The sequence below is a fragment of the Bombus vancouverensis genome, chromosome 2 (genome assembly GCF_051014615.1).
Source record: "Bombus vancouverensis nearcticus chromosome 2, iyBomVanc1_principal, whole genome shotgun sequence".
Classification (NCBI taxonomy): Eukaryota; Metazoa; Arthropoda; class Insecta; order Hymenoptera; family Apidae; genus Bombus; species Bombus vancouverensis.
In genome coordinates, this window is record NC_134912.1 from 2347974 (window position 1) to 2365248 (window position 17275).

At 34.1% G+C, this 17275-nt stretch overlaps 4 protein-coding genes and 1 long non-coding RNA gene across 5 annotated transcripts; all 5 read right to left on the bottom strand.

The window, feature by feature from the left end:
* Position 1: 1 nt before the first annotated feature.
* On the bottom strand, positions 2-2698 carry LOC117163945 (uncharacterized). The gene is made up of 8 exons (XM_033346692.2): positions 2242-2698; positions 1978-2137; positions 1788-1900; positions 1576-1707; positions 1293-1500; positions 1085-1229; positions 888-1002; positions 2-793 (listed from the first exon to the last, which is right to left on the bottom strand). Exons 1-8 carry the CDS (start codon positions 2431-2433, stop codon positions 638-640), a joined length of 1221 nt encoding a protein of 406 aa, XP_033202583.1. The 5' UTR covers positions 2434-2698; the 3' UTR covers positions 2-637.
* A 3793-nt stretch (positions 2699-6491) lies between these two features.
* Positions 6492-7979, bottom strand: LOC143304867 (uncharacterized). The gene is made up of 2 exons (XM_076627344.1): positions 7575-7979; positions 6492-7505 (listed from the first exon to the last, which is right to left on the bottom strand). Exon 2 carries the CDS (start codon positions 7449-7451, stop codon positions 7125-7127), a length of 327 nt encoding a protein of 108 aa, XP_076483459.1. The 5' UTR covers positions 7452-7505; positions 7575-7979; the 3' UTR covers positions 6492-7124.
* On the bottom strand, positions 6507-6910 carry LOC143304873 (uncharacterized). Its single transcript, XR_013061516.1, has 2 exons — positions 6750-6910; positions 6507-6603 (listed from the first exon to the last, which is right to left on the bottom strand). It is a non-coding gene; the product is annotated as an uncharacterized LOC143304873 (long non-coding RNA).
* A 1046-nt stretch (positions 7980-9025) lies between the features above and the next one.
* LOC117163947 (flexible cuticle protein 12-like) lies at positions 9026-9970 on the bottom strand. The gene is made up of 2 exons (XM_076627231.1): positions 9959-9970; positions 9026-9409 (listed from the first exon to the last, which is right to left on the bottom strand). The coding sequence occupies exons 1-2, from the start codon at positions 9968-9970 to the stop codon at positions 9095-9097; spliced, it is 327 nt and encodes a 108-aa protein (XP_076483346.1). The 3' UTR covers positions 9026-9094.
* A 2569-nt stretch (positions 9971-12539) lies between these two features.
* On the bottom strand, positions 12540-13873 carry LOC117163969 (flexible cuticle protein 12-like). The gene is made up of 2 exons (XM_033346733.2): positions 13785-13873; positions 12540-12894 (listed from the first exon to the last, which is right to left on the bottom strand). Exons 1-2 carry the CDS (start codon positions 13791-13793, stop codon positions 12583-12585), a joined length of 321 nt encoding a protein of 106 aa, XP_033202624.1. The 5' UTR covers positions 13794-13873; the 3' UTR covers positions 12540-12582.
* Positions 13874-17275: the final 3402 nt, after the last annotated feature.

The following is a 17275-nucleotide window of genomic DNA, read 5'->3' on the forward strand; positions in this document are numbered from 1 at the left end:
ATAGAAAACATATTTTTTTTCATTAAATGTAGTACATTGCTTAATTATAATATCTTTCTATGTTGAAAGTGCTTCAAATATGTATAAATTGAAATATGTGAAAATTAATTTCTTTGTTTTTCTTTTATATACAGTCTTATGTTTTACAGAATATACATTTATCTTCTATATTAAAAAATGAGAATTCTTATGTATGTGTTAAAACGTATCACAAGGTATTTTTGTTAGCTATTATTAAAACATATACAAATTAAAAACAATAATTAGTTAGGCTAATGTATTTTACAAATTGGTAAGAGAGTCATTCAACCAATTCCATTGCGTGCATAAAATTATGGCACTGTTCTAATGAATGACCTGCATTACGTTGACGTAAACTGCAAACTGAACGCAAGGAATATATGAAATTCTCTTATAGCATACATGCCCAGTATTTTGATATGTCTTCAACTAACCAATGTACGATGTACGTATAAACATGCCATACTGGTATCATATAAATGTTTAAAATTTTCATTAAAAATCGTATCCAGCGATCATGACCCAGGAAGGTATGCTTGTATAAGTTCTTATCAATCATGTTTCTTCGTTGACTCTGATAATAAATACTTGTAAACTTCATTTTACTCAGCACATATCACAATACTGGAAGCGCTGAACTATGACTTTGGTATATGATGGCCCCTGTAAAATTAATTGCTGCTGCTAACATGAAAACAGGCAACCAACGACCATGTGACGCGGTCACTAGTTCAGCTGTTAACGGACCACACAAAATACCCGGTATCGTTGCCTAAAAATATTCATTTAAATTACTAATCTATTTGCAAAATATTTATCATATTAATATAATAAATCATATCATTATAATAAAAATAGCTACGTACTATAGTGTTAGAAACCGCAAACGTGATTCCCGCGTGATTTGGTGCTATATCCGCGTGATTACTAAGATGTCCTGCAGAATTACACGCACAGAGTCCCATAGATATTGACACGAAACTATAATAAAACAAAATCTAATTATACTGTATAATTAGAATAAAAATTATCGTATACGTACTAATTTAATTTTGATACTAACATTACTGCAGCAAGTAAATTGTCTACAGCACAGAATGCTAATAAAAATGCACCTGGTCCAATCAAACCTATGTTTGTCATTAATCTTCTTACAGATAGGACTGGCCATCTCTTCTGTATTAGATTGTCAGCACTATGTCCAGCAACTGTAAAGATATTTAATTATCAATTTTTAGCAATTTTTTTATTAGGTGTTAAATAATACATACCAATACCAACAAGAGAATTCACAATATATGGAAATGCTGTGAAACTAATACTTTCTTTATTGGCGGAAAGATTTCTAGCTAGATAAGTTGGCAACCATTGCATTATTATGTAATTACTCCAATTCATTGCAAAATGTGCTATATACAATGCCCATAAAGGCCAATGAGAAATGAATTCAGTCCAACGCAGATTTCTATTTTGTGTTACCTTCAAATTATGAAATATTAATTCATCCTTAAATATAATATTCATACAAGACAACAATTTAAATGAATCGACTACCTTAGGTACAAATAATGGAATTTCATCCTGGGAATTAGTTTCATCGTATAACATTAACCACAGAAGCGTCCATATGATGCCAATTGTTCCAAATAAATAAAATCCTGTTTGCCATGACAGATGAGGACACAGCTGTAAGTATTTTGAATGAAGCAATGGTCAATAAATATTTCCAAATAAATAGAATTCCATTATATAAAATTCAAACTTACAACAGATGCAACAACTTGTCCAACAGAGCCAGCTGCCACAAGATATCCAAATGCTCTAGATCGTTCTTCTACAGGAACATTGTGTGCAAATAGGTGAAAAATAACTGGCAGACCTAGTAGCAATAGACAGTGATAAATAAAACACTATACTTTACGAAACTATTTATATATCTGTTTATTAAAATCTTACCCAGGCCTTCTCCAAGTCCCAAAAGAACTCGACAAATAATGAGCAATGGAATTGATTGAGCCAAGAGTGGAGTTATAACTGTGCTAACAGACCACAGTAAAACAGCCAACATTAATACCATTTTACATCCAAAACGACTTGCTGTATTTGCACCAATAATCTAATGTAAAAGTTAATAAAATAAATACAATGAATGTGAATAGTACCTTAAACTAAAAATGAATAAATCATAAAAGATTTATAATATTAAATATTCGAATATACCTGACTAGTAAAATAACCAAAGGCAAAGGCAGAAAGTACCCAGCCTTGCCAATACAAGTCCCATTTAAATTCATCGGTCATGGGAACGATTGCTATAGGCATTATAACTCGATCTGCCGCGTTTATGAAATTCGCGGCGGAGCATAATGCCACGATTCGCGAAGTACGTGGAAGCATTCGGAATTTCGGCATGTTTGGTCGATGTTTCAAATCAGTTACATCGCATAACTAATTCGGTATTTCTAACCTCGATGGTACATTAATTTAAACATTTACTATAATGTAATATCATTCGATAATGTGTGATTGTTAATAGAGAACATCATCACGTGTTTGATTTGCACCCAGTTAAACGGTTTGCTACAGTTAATAAATCTCATAAAAACAACACGTAAAAAGTATCCACATTGCCACACGCGAAACTTACAAGACGTGTCAAATATTGCGATTATGCGACGTGTGCAATATTGTTTGTAAATCTTATCTACAGATGGTGCTCAAATCTGCTGTGGCAAAAAGGAAAAAGGTGTAACTGTAGATAACATAGAAACAAACTTAATACCACCGATGAGGTACGAAATAGATGAGACACCATTGATTAAGGGCAGGATAGACGTGACATCACCGACGAGGTATAGAATATACATAACATTTGTGATATCCATCTACCGACGTCTTGCTGTTTTACCGGCACAGTTATTGAAAACTTTTGTATCTACTGCTGCTTCGTTAATATGATATATAGGTTAATATAATATAAGGTTTTGAATATAAGTGCTTATTAATGATTAAATATTCTATTCATTTCTTTTTAGCATTGAGCAAGTAGAGATAAGCCAAAATTACAGATTTGGTGTGTGCGAATTTGAGTTGCAGAGAAAACCACCGCTCGCAATTTTGGATGATGCAGCAATGAGGACACCTGCTCGCTGTGAAAATCCGTTCATCAGCTATGAATCTGGGCCTCCATTAGTTCCCTTTTTTGTTACGTTAGTTTTAATAACAACAAAATCAGTTACGGAAAGCTTTTTACGAGTTGTACGCACTCGCAGTTACAGATCACTACCCTCTGGGAATTATAAAGCCTGACCTAAAACGACGTGCGCTAGTCACCGAATAGACGCTATTGAAGGTAAACACCGAGTACTTTAATAACACCCTACACGTCCTGTTTCGACCGTTCGCGGAGAGACGCGCTCGCGAGATAGCACGTCAACGAGAGTCGTAAATTTCCGTTACGATTAGATAATCGACACCACGAACTGATCGATGCCTTTATTTCTGTTAGGGTAATAGGGGTGGTTCAATTGAGTATATACTGAATTAACAAGTATAAATTACAGTTTATTCAAACAACTAGTTGAGTAGAGAGATATTGATAGAGTATAATTAGGTTTCGATTGGTAGATAAAGCTACAGTGTAGAGTACGCGATGTAAGCTTAGATAGTGACGGGTCAAAAAATGTATAACGACTGACTTTCTGTGAAGATGATGCTGCGGAGGAAAACTTGTGATGGGTGGGTCTAAGTACACGAAATGAGCTGATTTGTTAAGGACAAGTTTTCGTTAGGAGAATGAGGGAAATAGACTTTTCTGTTAATTGGATAATTTTCTAGATTGGTGGGTGAATAAGGGTGCTAACTGCCCCCAAGAAAAAGTTGCTAGTGGGAAGCATCATACATGAGAAAAACCAACTTTTCCGTGTCAACCCGTAATAGACAATAAACTTAAGGAACATTCGAAATAGAAGATGCTTGTTTGGTCTGAAGAACCTTAACTATGAAATTCCTAAGATTTATGGAGGGTCTTTAAGAATATCGAGGGTACGCAGTTGTTGAGAAAAATGTTTGGTTGGTATGATTACTAGTTCCTACATGTAGAGTTGGTACGACTACTAACGACGCTCTTTTGTTTCCCTGTCCGCCACGTGTTAATTATCGGAGAGTGTCCGGTGTTGTAATGGCTGTACATGTTGGTGAAATACAGAGTATACAAAACTAATCTGTGTGAATCAATTAAATATCGAACCCCAAAATCTATTTAATAACAGCAGTAAGGATGTGTAGACATCTGACTGCCATCTTGCCCGCGGTGTGTGGCTTGGTCTAGGTAGAGAGTCACCAGACGTAACACGTCCTCCACTTCAATATCATATTCCAGAAATCATAAAAATTTACATACATTGGTTTGTTCATTTACATTTTTCGTTTGTTTATTTATTTAATTTTATTATTTAATTTATGTTGAATTTTTGAAGTCTCACTTCAACTTGTGAAAATGATAAGGATGGAGGGTGAGAAGTAGACAGAGTTAAGGATAAATTATAAAATATTCGAATTATTAATTGAATTTAAAAAATTATACAATAATCTTTACAAATAAAACTAATTTTATAGTAATTAACGTACTTAATTATCTGTGTTTCGCAGAACATAGATATAGTAACAAATAAAACTTAATTCTAACTTGAATAATTCAAATTTATTTTTATAATATAACTATTGTTCAAGAATTTCTTTAAAACTAATATAAATTAATAGTAGCGTTTCATGCAATATTTTAGGAACTAATAATTTATGCTATTTGTTACAACATAAATACATTTGTAAGCCTTAAACATAATTTCAAAACAAGGAATATAATGAGACAAAGTTAGTAACAATTATTTAGAACTAATTACAACATGTCATTATCGGGTTTCTATCCTTAAATCAATCATTTATTTAACTTGTACATACGTCTCAGTGTAATTATCTTCTTTACAAAGTTGTTGGAATAAACATTAATTTATACCTGTTAATTCAGCGTAAGCTCAATTGAACCACCCCTATTATCATAACAGAAATCAGGGGATCGGTCATTTCGTGGCGTTGATTATCTAATCGTAACGGGAATTTACGACTCCCGTTGACGTGCTTTCTCGCGATCGCGTCTCTCCGCGAATGGTCGAAAAATCACTATGCCTCCTGTTGCAATTTCCTGATGTTGCAGCAAAAGTAATCCTGCAACAGATAATATTAATTTTACTTGTCTTATATTAGGTTGTTCGGAAAGTTCTTTTCGTTTTTTTAATAGGAGGTAAGTATAAAATATGCTTCCTTCTGTATACCTTTCTTAAATAATGTATGATCCTTTCTCTTCTACCATCTTTTGCCATCTCTCCGGGAGCATCATAATGCCATGTTTCCAAAATTCTCTTGGCTTACTTTTAAAATATTCTTCGAGGCCGTTTTTCACTTCGTTTACTGATTTCAATTTTCTATAGCGAAGAAAATTCTTTAGGGAGAGGAATAAATAATAGTTTGATGGTGCAAGGTCTGGAGAGTATGCAGGATGTGGTAAAATATCCTAATCAAAATCTAGAAGTTTCGTTCGCACCGCTAAAGAAACGTGTGGCCTCGCGTTATTGTGCTGGAACACGACGCCACGTCTGCTCACCACTTCAAAACGTTTTGTGATAATGGCTTCCTTAAGTTTTTCGAGTTGGGTGCAATATTTTTCACTGCTGATCGTTTGCCCTTCCGGAAGTAATTCGTAGTAGAGGATACCCTTTCAGTCTCACAAATTGAAAGCAGCACCTTCTTGGGATGAAGTCCAGGTCTTGCTACCGTTGGAGGACACTTATCTCGACTCGACCAAGGTCACTTGCGCGCAGTGTTGTCGTAGAGAACCCTACTTTCATCCCCAGTAATTAACTTTTTTAAAAATGGCTCTCTTTTGTTACGTTGAATTGGCAAATCGTATGTCGATCGCAAAATCGTGCAGAGCATAGCTATGGTCCGAGGTAGTCCACACCTTCGGAATTCTACCCCCGGCGTATTTACTAGTCAGTCCTTTGTCCGTACTTATTACGTCAATAAAACTCCTCCTACCCTTCCTACAGAACCTGTGTCCACCTCTCATGCTGAGTAGTACGATACCCTTCTTAGTTAGCATGTCCATAAGGCTCGTGCCCCTTCGATCAGTTCTATAACCCCCCCCCCCCCCCACGCGATAACATTAGAATTAAAATCGCCGGCGATCATCATTGTGGGATGGCTCTTCTTGATTATCCGGATCATGGTCTCCATATCGCTGAAGTATTTATAAATACTACTAGTCTAATATTGGGGGAACAGTAACTCCCCCCCCCCCCCAATGCAGTACACGTCATCGATTCTAATTCCAACAAGTCCGTTCCTAATCATTAAGGTACTCTCGTCCGGGTGCTGCCTCTGAACAATGTCACCCACAACGATGCATCTCCTTTGTCATCAATATTGTATCAATATGACTGCTGTTGGTATGGCTCTGTAATAAAAGCCATATCCACTTTAGCTTCGCAGGCATATTGATACATCAAATCTTGCGCCAATCTGCACCTATTAAGGTTTATTATTAATATTTTTATCTTGTGGATCTTGTGGGTCTAATTACACCTCTTATCCTCTCCTTCACCGCCGGGCATGCCAATGATCCCGTTAAGTGTCTAAGGTTGGCTCTATTTTCTCTTGCATTTATTACACACCTTGATTCATTTTTACACTCATTTATGGTGTGATCCCTCTCCCCGCACCTCCGACATAGCTCCCTCCCTGGACTTATCGCCGTACATCTCGCTGCGTTATGCCCCAGCATGTGGCATCTATAACATCTTAAGATGTTTGAAATGACTCTACTTATCGCCATCGTCAATCCCGTCCTAATCCTAACGCTGGTTCTCTCCCGGGAAACGCTATTTCCTGGAACAACCACCACCGCCTGCTGGGTTCCTCAAGGTGCCATTCTCAATGCTTTAATTGTAATCCACCTTACGTCTCTTATATTCAGCTCGGTGGCTATGTCCTCAGTTAATTCTTCCCTAGTAACGATGGGATCTATATTTCTGATCTCTAGCGTCTCTCTATTCGCTAAAGATAGGATCTCCAACTCCTTCCTTTAACTTTTCCGCGACCTCATCCGCCGACACCTTGTTATTGATTTCTATTAAAATGTGCTCTGCCCTGGTCTTCCTTACACCAGTTGATTCCTTCAGGGCATCTTTGGCACCCGCTATTTCTTTATAAGCTTCGAAGCGGTTCGCATCCTGACCAACCTTAACCAGGATTGCTTCACTTCTTTTGCTAGTTTGTTTTTCTCTCCTCTCTTCCCTATCTCCTTTGCTGTCATACACCTCAACATTTGCCTTATCTATTGTACTCCTAATCCTTCTTCGCCTGTTCACAACCATCCATTCGGTCTCGCTATCAACGTTCCTCTCCTTCAGGCCTTCCTGTAGAAATTGCTGAAATATATTTATTAAGTATTACTTGTACCAATTAATGCTTTGCTCTATTGAGGAGAATTTGCGGACCTTTATTCATTCTCTCTGTCTAGCACCATTCGTATCATCTGTTTTAGTCGCACAGTATTTCTGTGCTTTCTGTGTTTAGAACCATTCATATTCTGTCCTTGTCACATACTATTGTCCTCTCTATCTAGAACCGCTTGTACTTCTGACCTTATCGTACACTGTCGCTCTTCTGTCTAATACGAGAGCATATGTTTGTGCTTATCGTACAATATTGCATTCCTTAACTACGAGCAAGTCATGTTTTGCCACCTATCATGCTTCAAGTTGTAGTTATTTCCCTTACGCATTAGTGTACGACAAAAACGGATACATATTGTAATATCGTGGAAATTAAATTAATATCGTGTAAATAACTTTACAGTTATTTGACCACTCTCGTCACAACGAATCTAACACACACACTCTCTCTCTAACAACTATCAATTCTCACGACTCTACTCTTCGACGACTCGATTACCTCTAACGACTCTACTCTTCGACAACTCAATTAGCTCTAACTCGCAACACGCACACTTTTCGACTCGCACACTCTGATCTTTTGGTCGTCTCGCCTTGGATACCGAAACCGTCCTTCTAACGTTGTCTATTGTTTTCCTCATACCTATGTAAGAACTACCAACTACGTGCCTTTAGTCACATAGGCACTCTTAAATGTAAAAAATGTAAACGAACCACAGAAAGACGACGTACACGGTTTTTCTATTTTCAACCGATTTCTAATTCGAACTACCTTACGATATTACAATATGCTGTATTGCACAAAAAGGGCGACAGTGTGTGACAAGGAAAGATGTATGTCTTGTGTTAGACGAAGAGGGCGACACTGTACGACGACAGGAGGAAGTTGGTGGAGACGGGAGCAAGCTAGTGAAAAGATGTGGAAACAGGCAGAAACTGGAAGAGACGTATGAAAACACGCATAAATGGAAAAAGATGCGTAAAAAGGAATATAAGCGGAGGGAGATGCGTGAAAATGCATTGAGTTTCATATCACCATCAGTTAATAGTTAATGCACCCCAAATATCACGTCTGTGCTTAATGGTTCTTAAGAGAACGATATACATATTGTATTTAATTCATTCGTCATTTAATTTAGAGGAATATATAGTAACTAATGAGAACATTATCGAAAATGGTCACGTTTGTTTCATATCTCTTTTGTGGCCTGACATCAGTACATACACATATATATGTATAGGCACTATGTATGAAATACATGCATGTGTAAGACAGGATAGAAATATAATACTTATGAATAAAAGAGTGTATATAAAAACAAGTAGCTTGTTTAATAATTATATTATATGTTAAACATTAACATAGATATGTTACAAAACAGAAATGTACCATTGTACATTTGTACAATTGTTTTTATGGTGAAATACACATAAAATATGTACTATATAGATTTCAACAACAACAAAATCAATCTAATGTAATCGTGGTTTTCGCCTTAATTCGTAGATGGTACTTGGAGTGTGGCAATTGGTGAATGTCATATGTCAAATATTTGTATCATTTAAACATGGGGAAGATGTTCTCCCTGTGGATGGAAACCATCCTTGTCGGCAACGTAGTTCACAGTGTATGCAACATTGGTATTTGGATCGACAAAGGAGAAGCTGCCGCGAACTGTCAGGAATTGTCCATCAGATCCATCATTGACTAATTCTGCAGATTCCTGTTTAGCTTGTCCGTCGGAAAGTTGGTAACCGTAGTTATAACTGCCAAGACCGATATTATCAGAAGGAGTTTCTTTCACGACGACTGTTTCCTGATGTTCTTGTAGAGGAACTGCTACAGCAATAGCGACAAAGGCGGCAAAAGCAATGATCTAAGAGAAATTAAAGTATATTTATTAATTAAATAGCATATACACCAACAAAGTTAGGAAATAAAAATTTACAATTGATAAACTGCCTATAATCAATTTATTTTTGATGTACACATTTATAATTAATTATTTTTGTTAGCGTGTTACTATATCAAATATATCTATACAAAAGAAATTTGTAATATTTTTACCTTTAAATTTATCTCGACATTACAGTAGGACAGATTAAAAAAATGAAAATAATAAAAATTGCAAATTTATTTGTATCTAGAATATGTAAAAACGAAAGCTATACGTATAGTAAATTAAAATTAGACAAAGATCAATATACATAAAATATTGAGTATTTTATGTTCTTCTAATTATTTTATAATCAGGTTTTTTCAATAATTTATATCTATTTGAACTTGTAATTGATCTCTGTATCATTTACTATGATACCTACGGTTTTCATTTTGAAGATGGATGTGTATGTTTGGTTAGTCCCGATTGAAAGACTGATGTCGATACTGAGAAACGTCCCGAATTTTATAGTGGCCCTCCTTCTGCCAAAAATTGCATGGTTTCACGATAAATTCACCTTTCACCTTTCCTAGTCCTGTTAAAGGCACCTTATGGTTGCTCGGCCTTCGTTGTAAAAGTGTGTTGGTTTGGCGAAATCGAAGATCGCGACTTCCCTTCCCTTGGAAAACTCATTTAAAATAAGTTACGGCTAATTATAGAAATAATGAATATATTTGTATGCTTGATGACTACAACTGAATTAAACTACATATATTACCTATGTAGTCTAAGTGATGAAAGGAAGTTGTAGAAAAAAGACAGTTCTCAGAATAATTTTGTGTTTCCGAAAACGTAGTAAAATTCTATCTAAATATATCGATAATTTATTCAGTTTATTGTAATATGTAATAAATCTCAATAAACTAATGGAACACGTAGTATGTAATTATATCAAATAGGTAACCTAATATCTAGTTTAGATTGTCACATGAATATGTAAAAAATGAAAATATTTTTTAAGATATTATTTATTTAAAAATTTATTTTTCTGTCGTATTCCACGGAATAATTTTTTATCCATAAGAAAAAATGTGTAACGAACAATTTTATATCATTTCAAGACAAGTTTGAAGTATTTTAATGAATTCGCATAATTTAGGAAGTACAATCAGAAAATATAACATTTTCTATAATTCATAAAGATAAAGAAGACGTCCAAAAAGTTGCTATAATTATAAGGATAGGAGGATTCTGGATATAAAATGTAAAATGAAAGGCAATTTGAGTTTCTACATATTTATTGATTCTTTCTTAGTATTTAGATACTAAATAGTTTTTAATTGTGTCAAAATTATATTTCACTTAGTTTGTACTTTTTTTTATGTGCACAACTTTAAGAAAATCCTTGATAACATATACAATCCAGGATAATCGGTTTCTAATCAACGCTTATCGATTTCTAAATCGATTCTAAATATCCTATAATTTATTCTATTTTTACAACACGTATCGTTACGACATCATCTTGTCAAATATACGCAATCGTTTCATGGTGTCTCATCATTACGAACCCGTGTAGTAATGGTCAATAGGTGAAATTATCGCTTTGAAAGCTATACCTTCCATTGCCGATTCTCCTTTCCCTCTTCCAACGAATGATTTAGTTTGTTTAATTTTATATTTTATTTGAACCTCTGCTTTCTACTTACTTAATTGTATTTTTTATTTGGAACTACTTTGTTGTGTGGACACAGCAGATGAAATATATTTAAAAAACGAAGGAACAGTAAATTTATTGTTTGGTTTACAACATTATTTAATGTCCTCCGTTTTTTAAATATGTTTAAATACAATTATTAGAGAAACTTTATTGTATTTCACGATACTATAATGGTATAAATTAAATGAAAAAAGAATATATTGAAAAATGAAACTATTTATTGTTAATAATAATATTGTTCCCACAATAAAATTATTATATAATAAATAGAAAAATTACAATTTTTTTAAACAAACACCCTATATAAAAGAGAACTCATACCTCTGTATATGATTTACATTACTGTTACATCATTACAATATTATACTTTTAAAAAGATACATTCAACAATCTTGCTATGAATAAATTGTATACATAACCCATACCAAATTGTACAATAAATTGTTCTTGAGTCATTGATAACTTATACAATTGGTTGATACGACGTTAAATAATTGAAATAAAAAGAAATTATATAATTACTAATTCTGCCTATAAAACTTCTTATATCTACAATTCTTCCTTTTCAACAAAATCTAATATTTTAACCCAAAATCAATCAAATTAGACTAGATATTGAAGCAAAGTTTGAAGTTTTCTTAAAAGATGTAATTTTCAAATTAAAACATTCTACAATTGGCGCTCAAATCTCATATACTTCAAGAAGTAGTAAACACACAATATTGGAGCTCTATGGAAAAGCTAATGGCAAAGCCATACAACTCTTTGAGGAACTTTTTTGGTACATAATAAATAAAAGAAAATATGTTTTTTTAAGCATGAAAAGACGAATACTTGATTAGAATACATAATACAACCATATCAGCCATAAGTTAGTCACTTATTAATCACAGATTTATTGGAAATCTCTAACAAAGTGTATTTTATTTAATATTCTACCATTAAATACTAATATCATGAGACATATAGAGTAACTGAAACAACAGATCTATGATAAAGGTAGTAAAAAATGTTTGATATGTACTAAATGTCACATTTGGTTCACGCATACTTGAAATTCTAATACTTGCGATCGTCGGTGTAATCTAGAAATTAATAGACTGTAGATTTGTAAGTTTGCATTTCTATGGACATTTGTAATTAAAGAAATACAATTTAGAGATTCGTTTTGCGTATTAAAAATTAGAACGAATACTTTACTATGGACATTTTTTATATTTTTGCATACTATATGTACTCTGTAAATTTTAAATCTCCCACAAATGCATGAAAATCCGCAATGTGGCAATAAATGTTAAATATGTCATGTTAAAACGTGAATCAAAATTCTGTCATCTAAAAATTAAGCAAAAAAAGAAACAAGAAATGGTAAACTGTGAAAAAAGGGAAGAAAATATACCAAGGAAATACTTAAATCGAAAATTTATTTAAAACTAAGGGTATGTACAGCTCAAGCAGGGATATGTTCGCCCTGTGGTTGGAATCCATTCTCATCGGCCACGTAGTTGACGGTGTATTTCACGTTGGTTTGTGGGTCTACCCAGCTGAAGCTTCCACGAACAGCCAAAGATTCGTTTTCGGTTCCTACGTTAACCAATTCGGCGGATTCCTGATGAGCTTGTCCATTGGAAAGTTCGTAGCCATAGTTGTAACTGCCCAGGCCAATATTGTCAGAGGGTGTCTCCTTGAGGACCAGTACGTCTTCTTGACGAACTTGAGGAGCAGCGGAAACGGCGACAACGACGAGGGCGAAAGCGACGAACTGCAACGAAGAAGAAAGCAACTAACATTTGATATGAAATTGAATATCGATACACTTAAAACGTAAACGAATACGTTCTGTTGAATCCATAAAGATTCATGTAGATGAAGAACCCGATAATAAAAGCACAGAGAAAGATGATACAAATTATTTTCGAATTCCTTTAGAATTGTTTTGAAATTGACTATTGAATATGCCATGGTAAAAGTAGAGTAAAACTCATCTAAAGAATCTTTTGAATTGTTTTAACGTCAATTATCGAATCGTGGATCGAAGTAATAGACTTAAGAAGATATTTAGTAGCCGATCTGGCAAAAACTGAGGATTATTTTAAAAGTCTTTTGGATCGTTTTAAAATCAATCATTAAACCGTGAATCGCAACGAAGTATTACTGGCTTTTCGTCTGTAAACACTATGTTATCTCGTTGTTTTATTTCAAGCGCCTGTTTAATTATCCCGCGTGATTCGTCACTGTCTTCCGGTGGCAAGAACGCACATGTTATGCAAGGAGATCCGTTACCGGTGATTTACTTAAAATAATTCTACAAACATATTTGCATGTTAACAATAGGCAAGAGAAAAACGATACTAAACGTAAATTGCTGGATGCAGTATCGCTCTATCGTTAATGGTACATAACGATCCTGTGCGCGTTAATTGCACGCTCGTAATCGCTAGATCATCGGCGATCTCTTACGAATGATCATTTTCCATTTCAAGAATAAAAATCCACTAATGGAAGCAAACGAAGCTTCCATTTTTATTATTTTCATTTTTATAAATTGTAATTTTATATGAAATAAAGAAGATGAAATACGAATGAAACCACGACGATACACTTTTGACGTCCGATAAGAAATTTCGCTTAATACTCGAAGGAAACACGCACCAGTTTCATGATTGGTTGTTTTGGTTTGGATTGAACTTCTTTAGATTGTCAAAGACGATGCACAGGTGTTAACCTGAGATGAGTTAGATTACGATACTGATTCAATCATGATCCAGAGGACCGTTATATAGTCGGATTTCGAGATGAATTTTACCCCTTCCAAGTAACCGACTCCCAAAATTCTTCGGCGAAGATGTCGAAATCACCGAATGGCATTGGCCGACTGGCGGTGGTAGAACGATGACCGACAAAGGAAGAGGCGGTGAATGTCAGACAAGAATTCGAGGAAGAGCAGCCAGCAGCGAAAATCGCACGTGGTTTCACCGTGGATCCTGTACGGATCCTCGTCTTACCAAACTTGGATGGAACAATGGATGCGATCGGCGTCAGAAAATCCTTCCAGAAGTGTATAGGGCTTGGTATTACCGTTTCAGGCTAGCTGAACAAAGAAGATGATTATTTAAGAGGATATAAATTTATGGAGATGCAAGTGATGGTTATTTTGAGAAAACGTTGAGAAATACATTTCTGTATTATCGCAATAAGATGCAATGTTCTGAGAATGTTTACAAAGGGAGAGAAACTTTTTATGCAGGTAGAATTAAAATACTGTAAATTGTTATAGCAGAGAAATTTATTTAGTTGCAGTCAATTTTCGAGGATACTATTCTCGTTTCTTTTAGGGAAAAGTGAAATAGTAGATTATGGTACTAATATAACAACGTACAATGCTGTAGAAATATTTATAAAGAAATCTTTTCACGCTGGGAAAATTAAAATATTGTAAATTATTCTAATCTTTATAAGCGGAATCTTTTTCGATGCACTCAGTGTTTCAAATTCAGTGTTAAAAGTATTTTCGTATCATTTCATCTGCATTCTTCATTCATTGTCTTCATCCATTGACAAAGATGCACTGATTCGATCAGTACACTCATACAAATTCAATTAAACTGCATTTAATAACGAATAATTAAAACAAATTAAAACAAATTAAAACAAATTAAAACAAATTAAAACAAATTAAAACAAATTAAAACAAAACTATTAGTATGTTACAATAATATATGATTATTCTTATAATTTAACTGCGCATTCCTTTTTACGGATTTACAGAAAATGCAAAATTGAAATATTATAATATTAGTGTAGATAATCGATCGAGCCTCTTCTTAATGAAAGCATGTATTAGTAAAAACGATCAAGAGCGTGGTTGTATCAGCATAATTCATCCCAAATTAGATTTAGTCTGTCGTTACAACACATGGATCTTCAGCATTCACCGTCGTTTACATTTTTCACAAATTGATCGTCGATCGGAGCTATAATATTCGGAGGTCACGCAAACTAGTATTCATCTCTCCGAAAGGTGAATCGCGATATTCAGTAAAAGTCACGTTCGATCTTCTCTAACAAACATAACCGATCAGAAGCATAATGTCTGATTTTATCGGCAATTTTTACGTTACCATGACACGGTAGGGTTAATTGCGGCGAACAAATTATGCTTACGTTCAAAACGTTCACTTTATGCGGCGCTTCCGTGCGATATTTTTTCGTAACAATCTCTTAATGAAGAATGGAAAGTCACTGTTTAGCTTTAGGTGTAGCTTAAATTAAGCAGTAATATTATATTTATCATACACATACATTTTCTCGTGTTCATATTTTGTTATATCTTGACAATTTTTATTATTACGTAATAATTCATCGTTACTTAATATTGTTCTTCAGAAATCACGATTGACATAATCGTTTAAAATTAGCGGTTAATCAGATATTATACATATTCATTATTAATCGCCAACCCGTGATTCAAAATATTGCTTAATTATCAATTATTACAACGGAAGATTATTCAGATTATTAAATTATAAACATTATAAACGTCGAACGTTTTATGATTTTAAAATAATTTTAAAAAAATTTTAGCGAAAAGCGACATACATTACGCAACGATATAATACTTTCGCTTTATCAAAGTTATTAGTAACGTTATTAGTGCCGTTACTAGTAAATCCAATACCACATTAAAATACATATTTTACGAAACTTTAGCTCTCTGACAGATCGGAATTAGATAACTACCGTTGGGAATTTTTTGCGGTTTTTCAGATTCATTCTTTCCTCCAGTAGCGTTTCGCAATCGTGGCGTAAATCGCTTGATGGAACCACCGATGACATCTCGTTTTCACGGACGATACTCGTTTATAAATCTTGCAAATATATTCAAACCCACAAGGATTAAAAATAAAGATCGCGGGGAGGCGTCTCGTATAGGATTACGTCAAATCGACCTTGCTGTTGCTCTAAGTTACTCATTCTTTCCCGTGGAACATTATAAAAGCAGAACAAAGACGTCCTTCGTTCTCTAATTTCTCTAAAAAAACGAAACAAGGGATCAAAGAGAAGAAAGAAGGTACGTATGGAAGTTCGAAAAGAAAGTCAGTGGGTGTTACGTAAGCGTCGGAGGCCGTTTATGGCATAAGGTTTATGCTAATGCTCAAAAGAGCAAGGCATCGTTGCAGAAGAGGAACGAGACGACGTGGAAAGGGAAGAAGATGAGTCCTGGTCGCGAGAAGATCTATGTTCTCTGTGTCACGATTCTTTCTTTCTTTTTTCTTTTTTCTTCAGGCCTCTTTTTCTTCCTTGGGATTTTATATCCTTGTAATTGATCGAAAGCTACGTAGAATGGCAAACGACGCGTGTAATAAAGAAGGCAGGCTCGTTTCATGAGATTCCCATGTAGTTACGTTTGCGTACTCGACGTTCTTTGCTCATTATCGATTGCAAGACTTCTAGTATTCTTGTCTAGACTTTTGCAAAAAGATTTCCGTGAAATCCTATATTACAGGTTTAAACAAAATAAAAAAAGTTAAATGAAACTTTTAATTTAAAGCTCGAATGATGTTTGTTTTATTTATATTTATATATATGGTATTTATATTTTTTTAATATATGTATATATATTGTAAATAAAAAGAAATATATAATATGAAATAACATTTATAAATAGCGTTAAGGAAAAAATAAGGACGAGGTACTATTGTATTTATTCTAAATATTTAGATTGACAAAATTACAAATTTGTAGGTAAAATACATATTTATTGTGAAAACTATTTTATAAGAGCTCATGTCTGAGTAGATTGTTAGCTGTTGATTTAGAGTTTTAGATGCGTATAGATTGAACTTTAATGCTCTGGATTTCTACAAGAGCCTTTGAAGATAGTCTTTGAAGGGATACGAAAGGATTGATATTTCCGTTTTCATTCTGACAATGGGTGATTTGACATAATCGATTCTTTTGTTGGCAATGGCACTTGTACAATTTCGTCGAGTCATGTATTTGAAAACCTGACATTCAAAATTCTTCTTGTGGCAGAGTAAAATCGCTTCTGTATTTGTTTAGACAAGAATTGATGCGAGAGAATTAACTTGTTACTTTATTTTTGAATCAAAGTGTTTACAAAAAATAAACGTTAGGTGTGA

Excerpts from the sequence above, each read along its gene's own strand:
- LOC117163945 (XM_033346692.2), bottom strand. The coding sequence starts at position 2,433 with ATGCCGAAATTCCGAATGCTTCCACGTACTTCGCGAATCGTGGCATTA. Across the intron at positions 1,708-1,787 it reads GACAAGTTGTTGCATCTGTT|CTGTGTCCTCATCTGTCATG; the intron begins GTAAGTTTGAAT and ends AAATACTTACAG. Across the intron at positions 1,501-1,575 it reads TTCCATTATTTGTACCTAAG|GTAACACAAAATAGAAATCT; the intron begins GTAGTCGATTCA and ends CATAATTTGAAG.
- LOC143304867 (XM_076627344.1), bottom strand. The coding sequence starts at position 7,451 with ATGGTTGTGAACAGGCGAAGAAGGATTAGGAGTACAATAGATAAGGCA.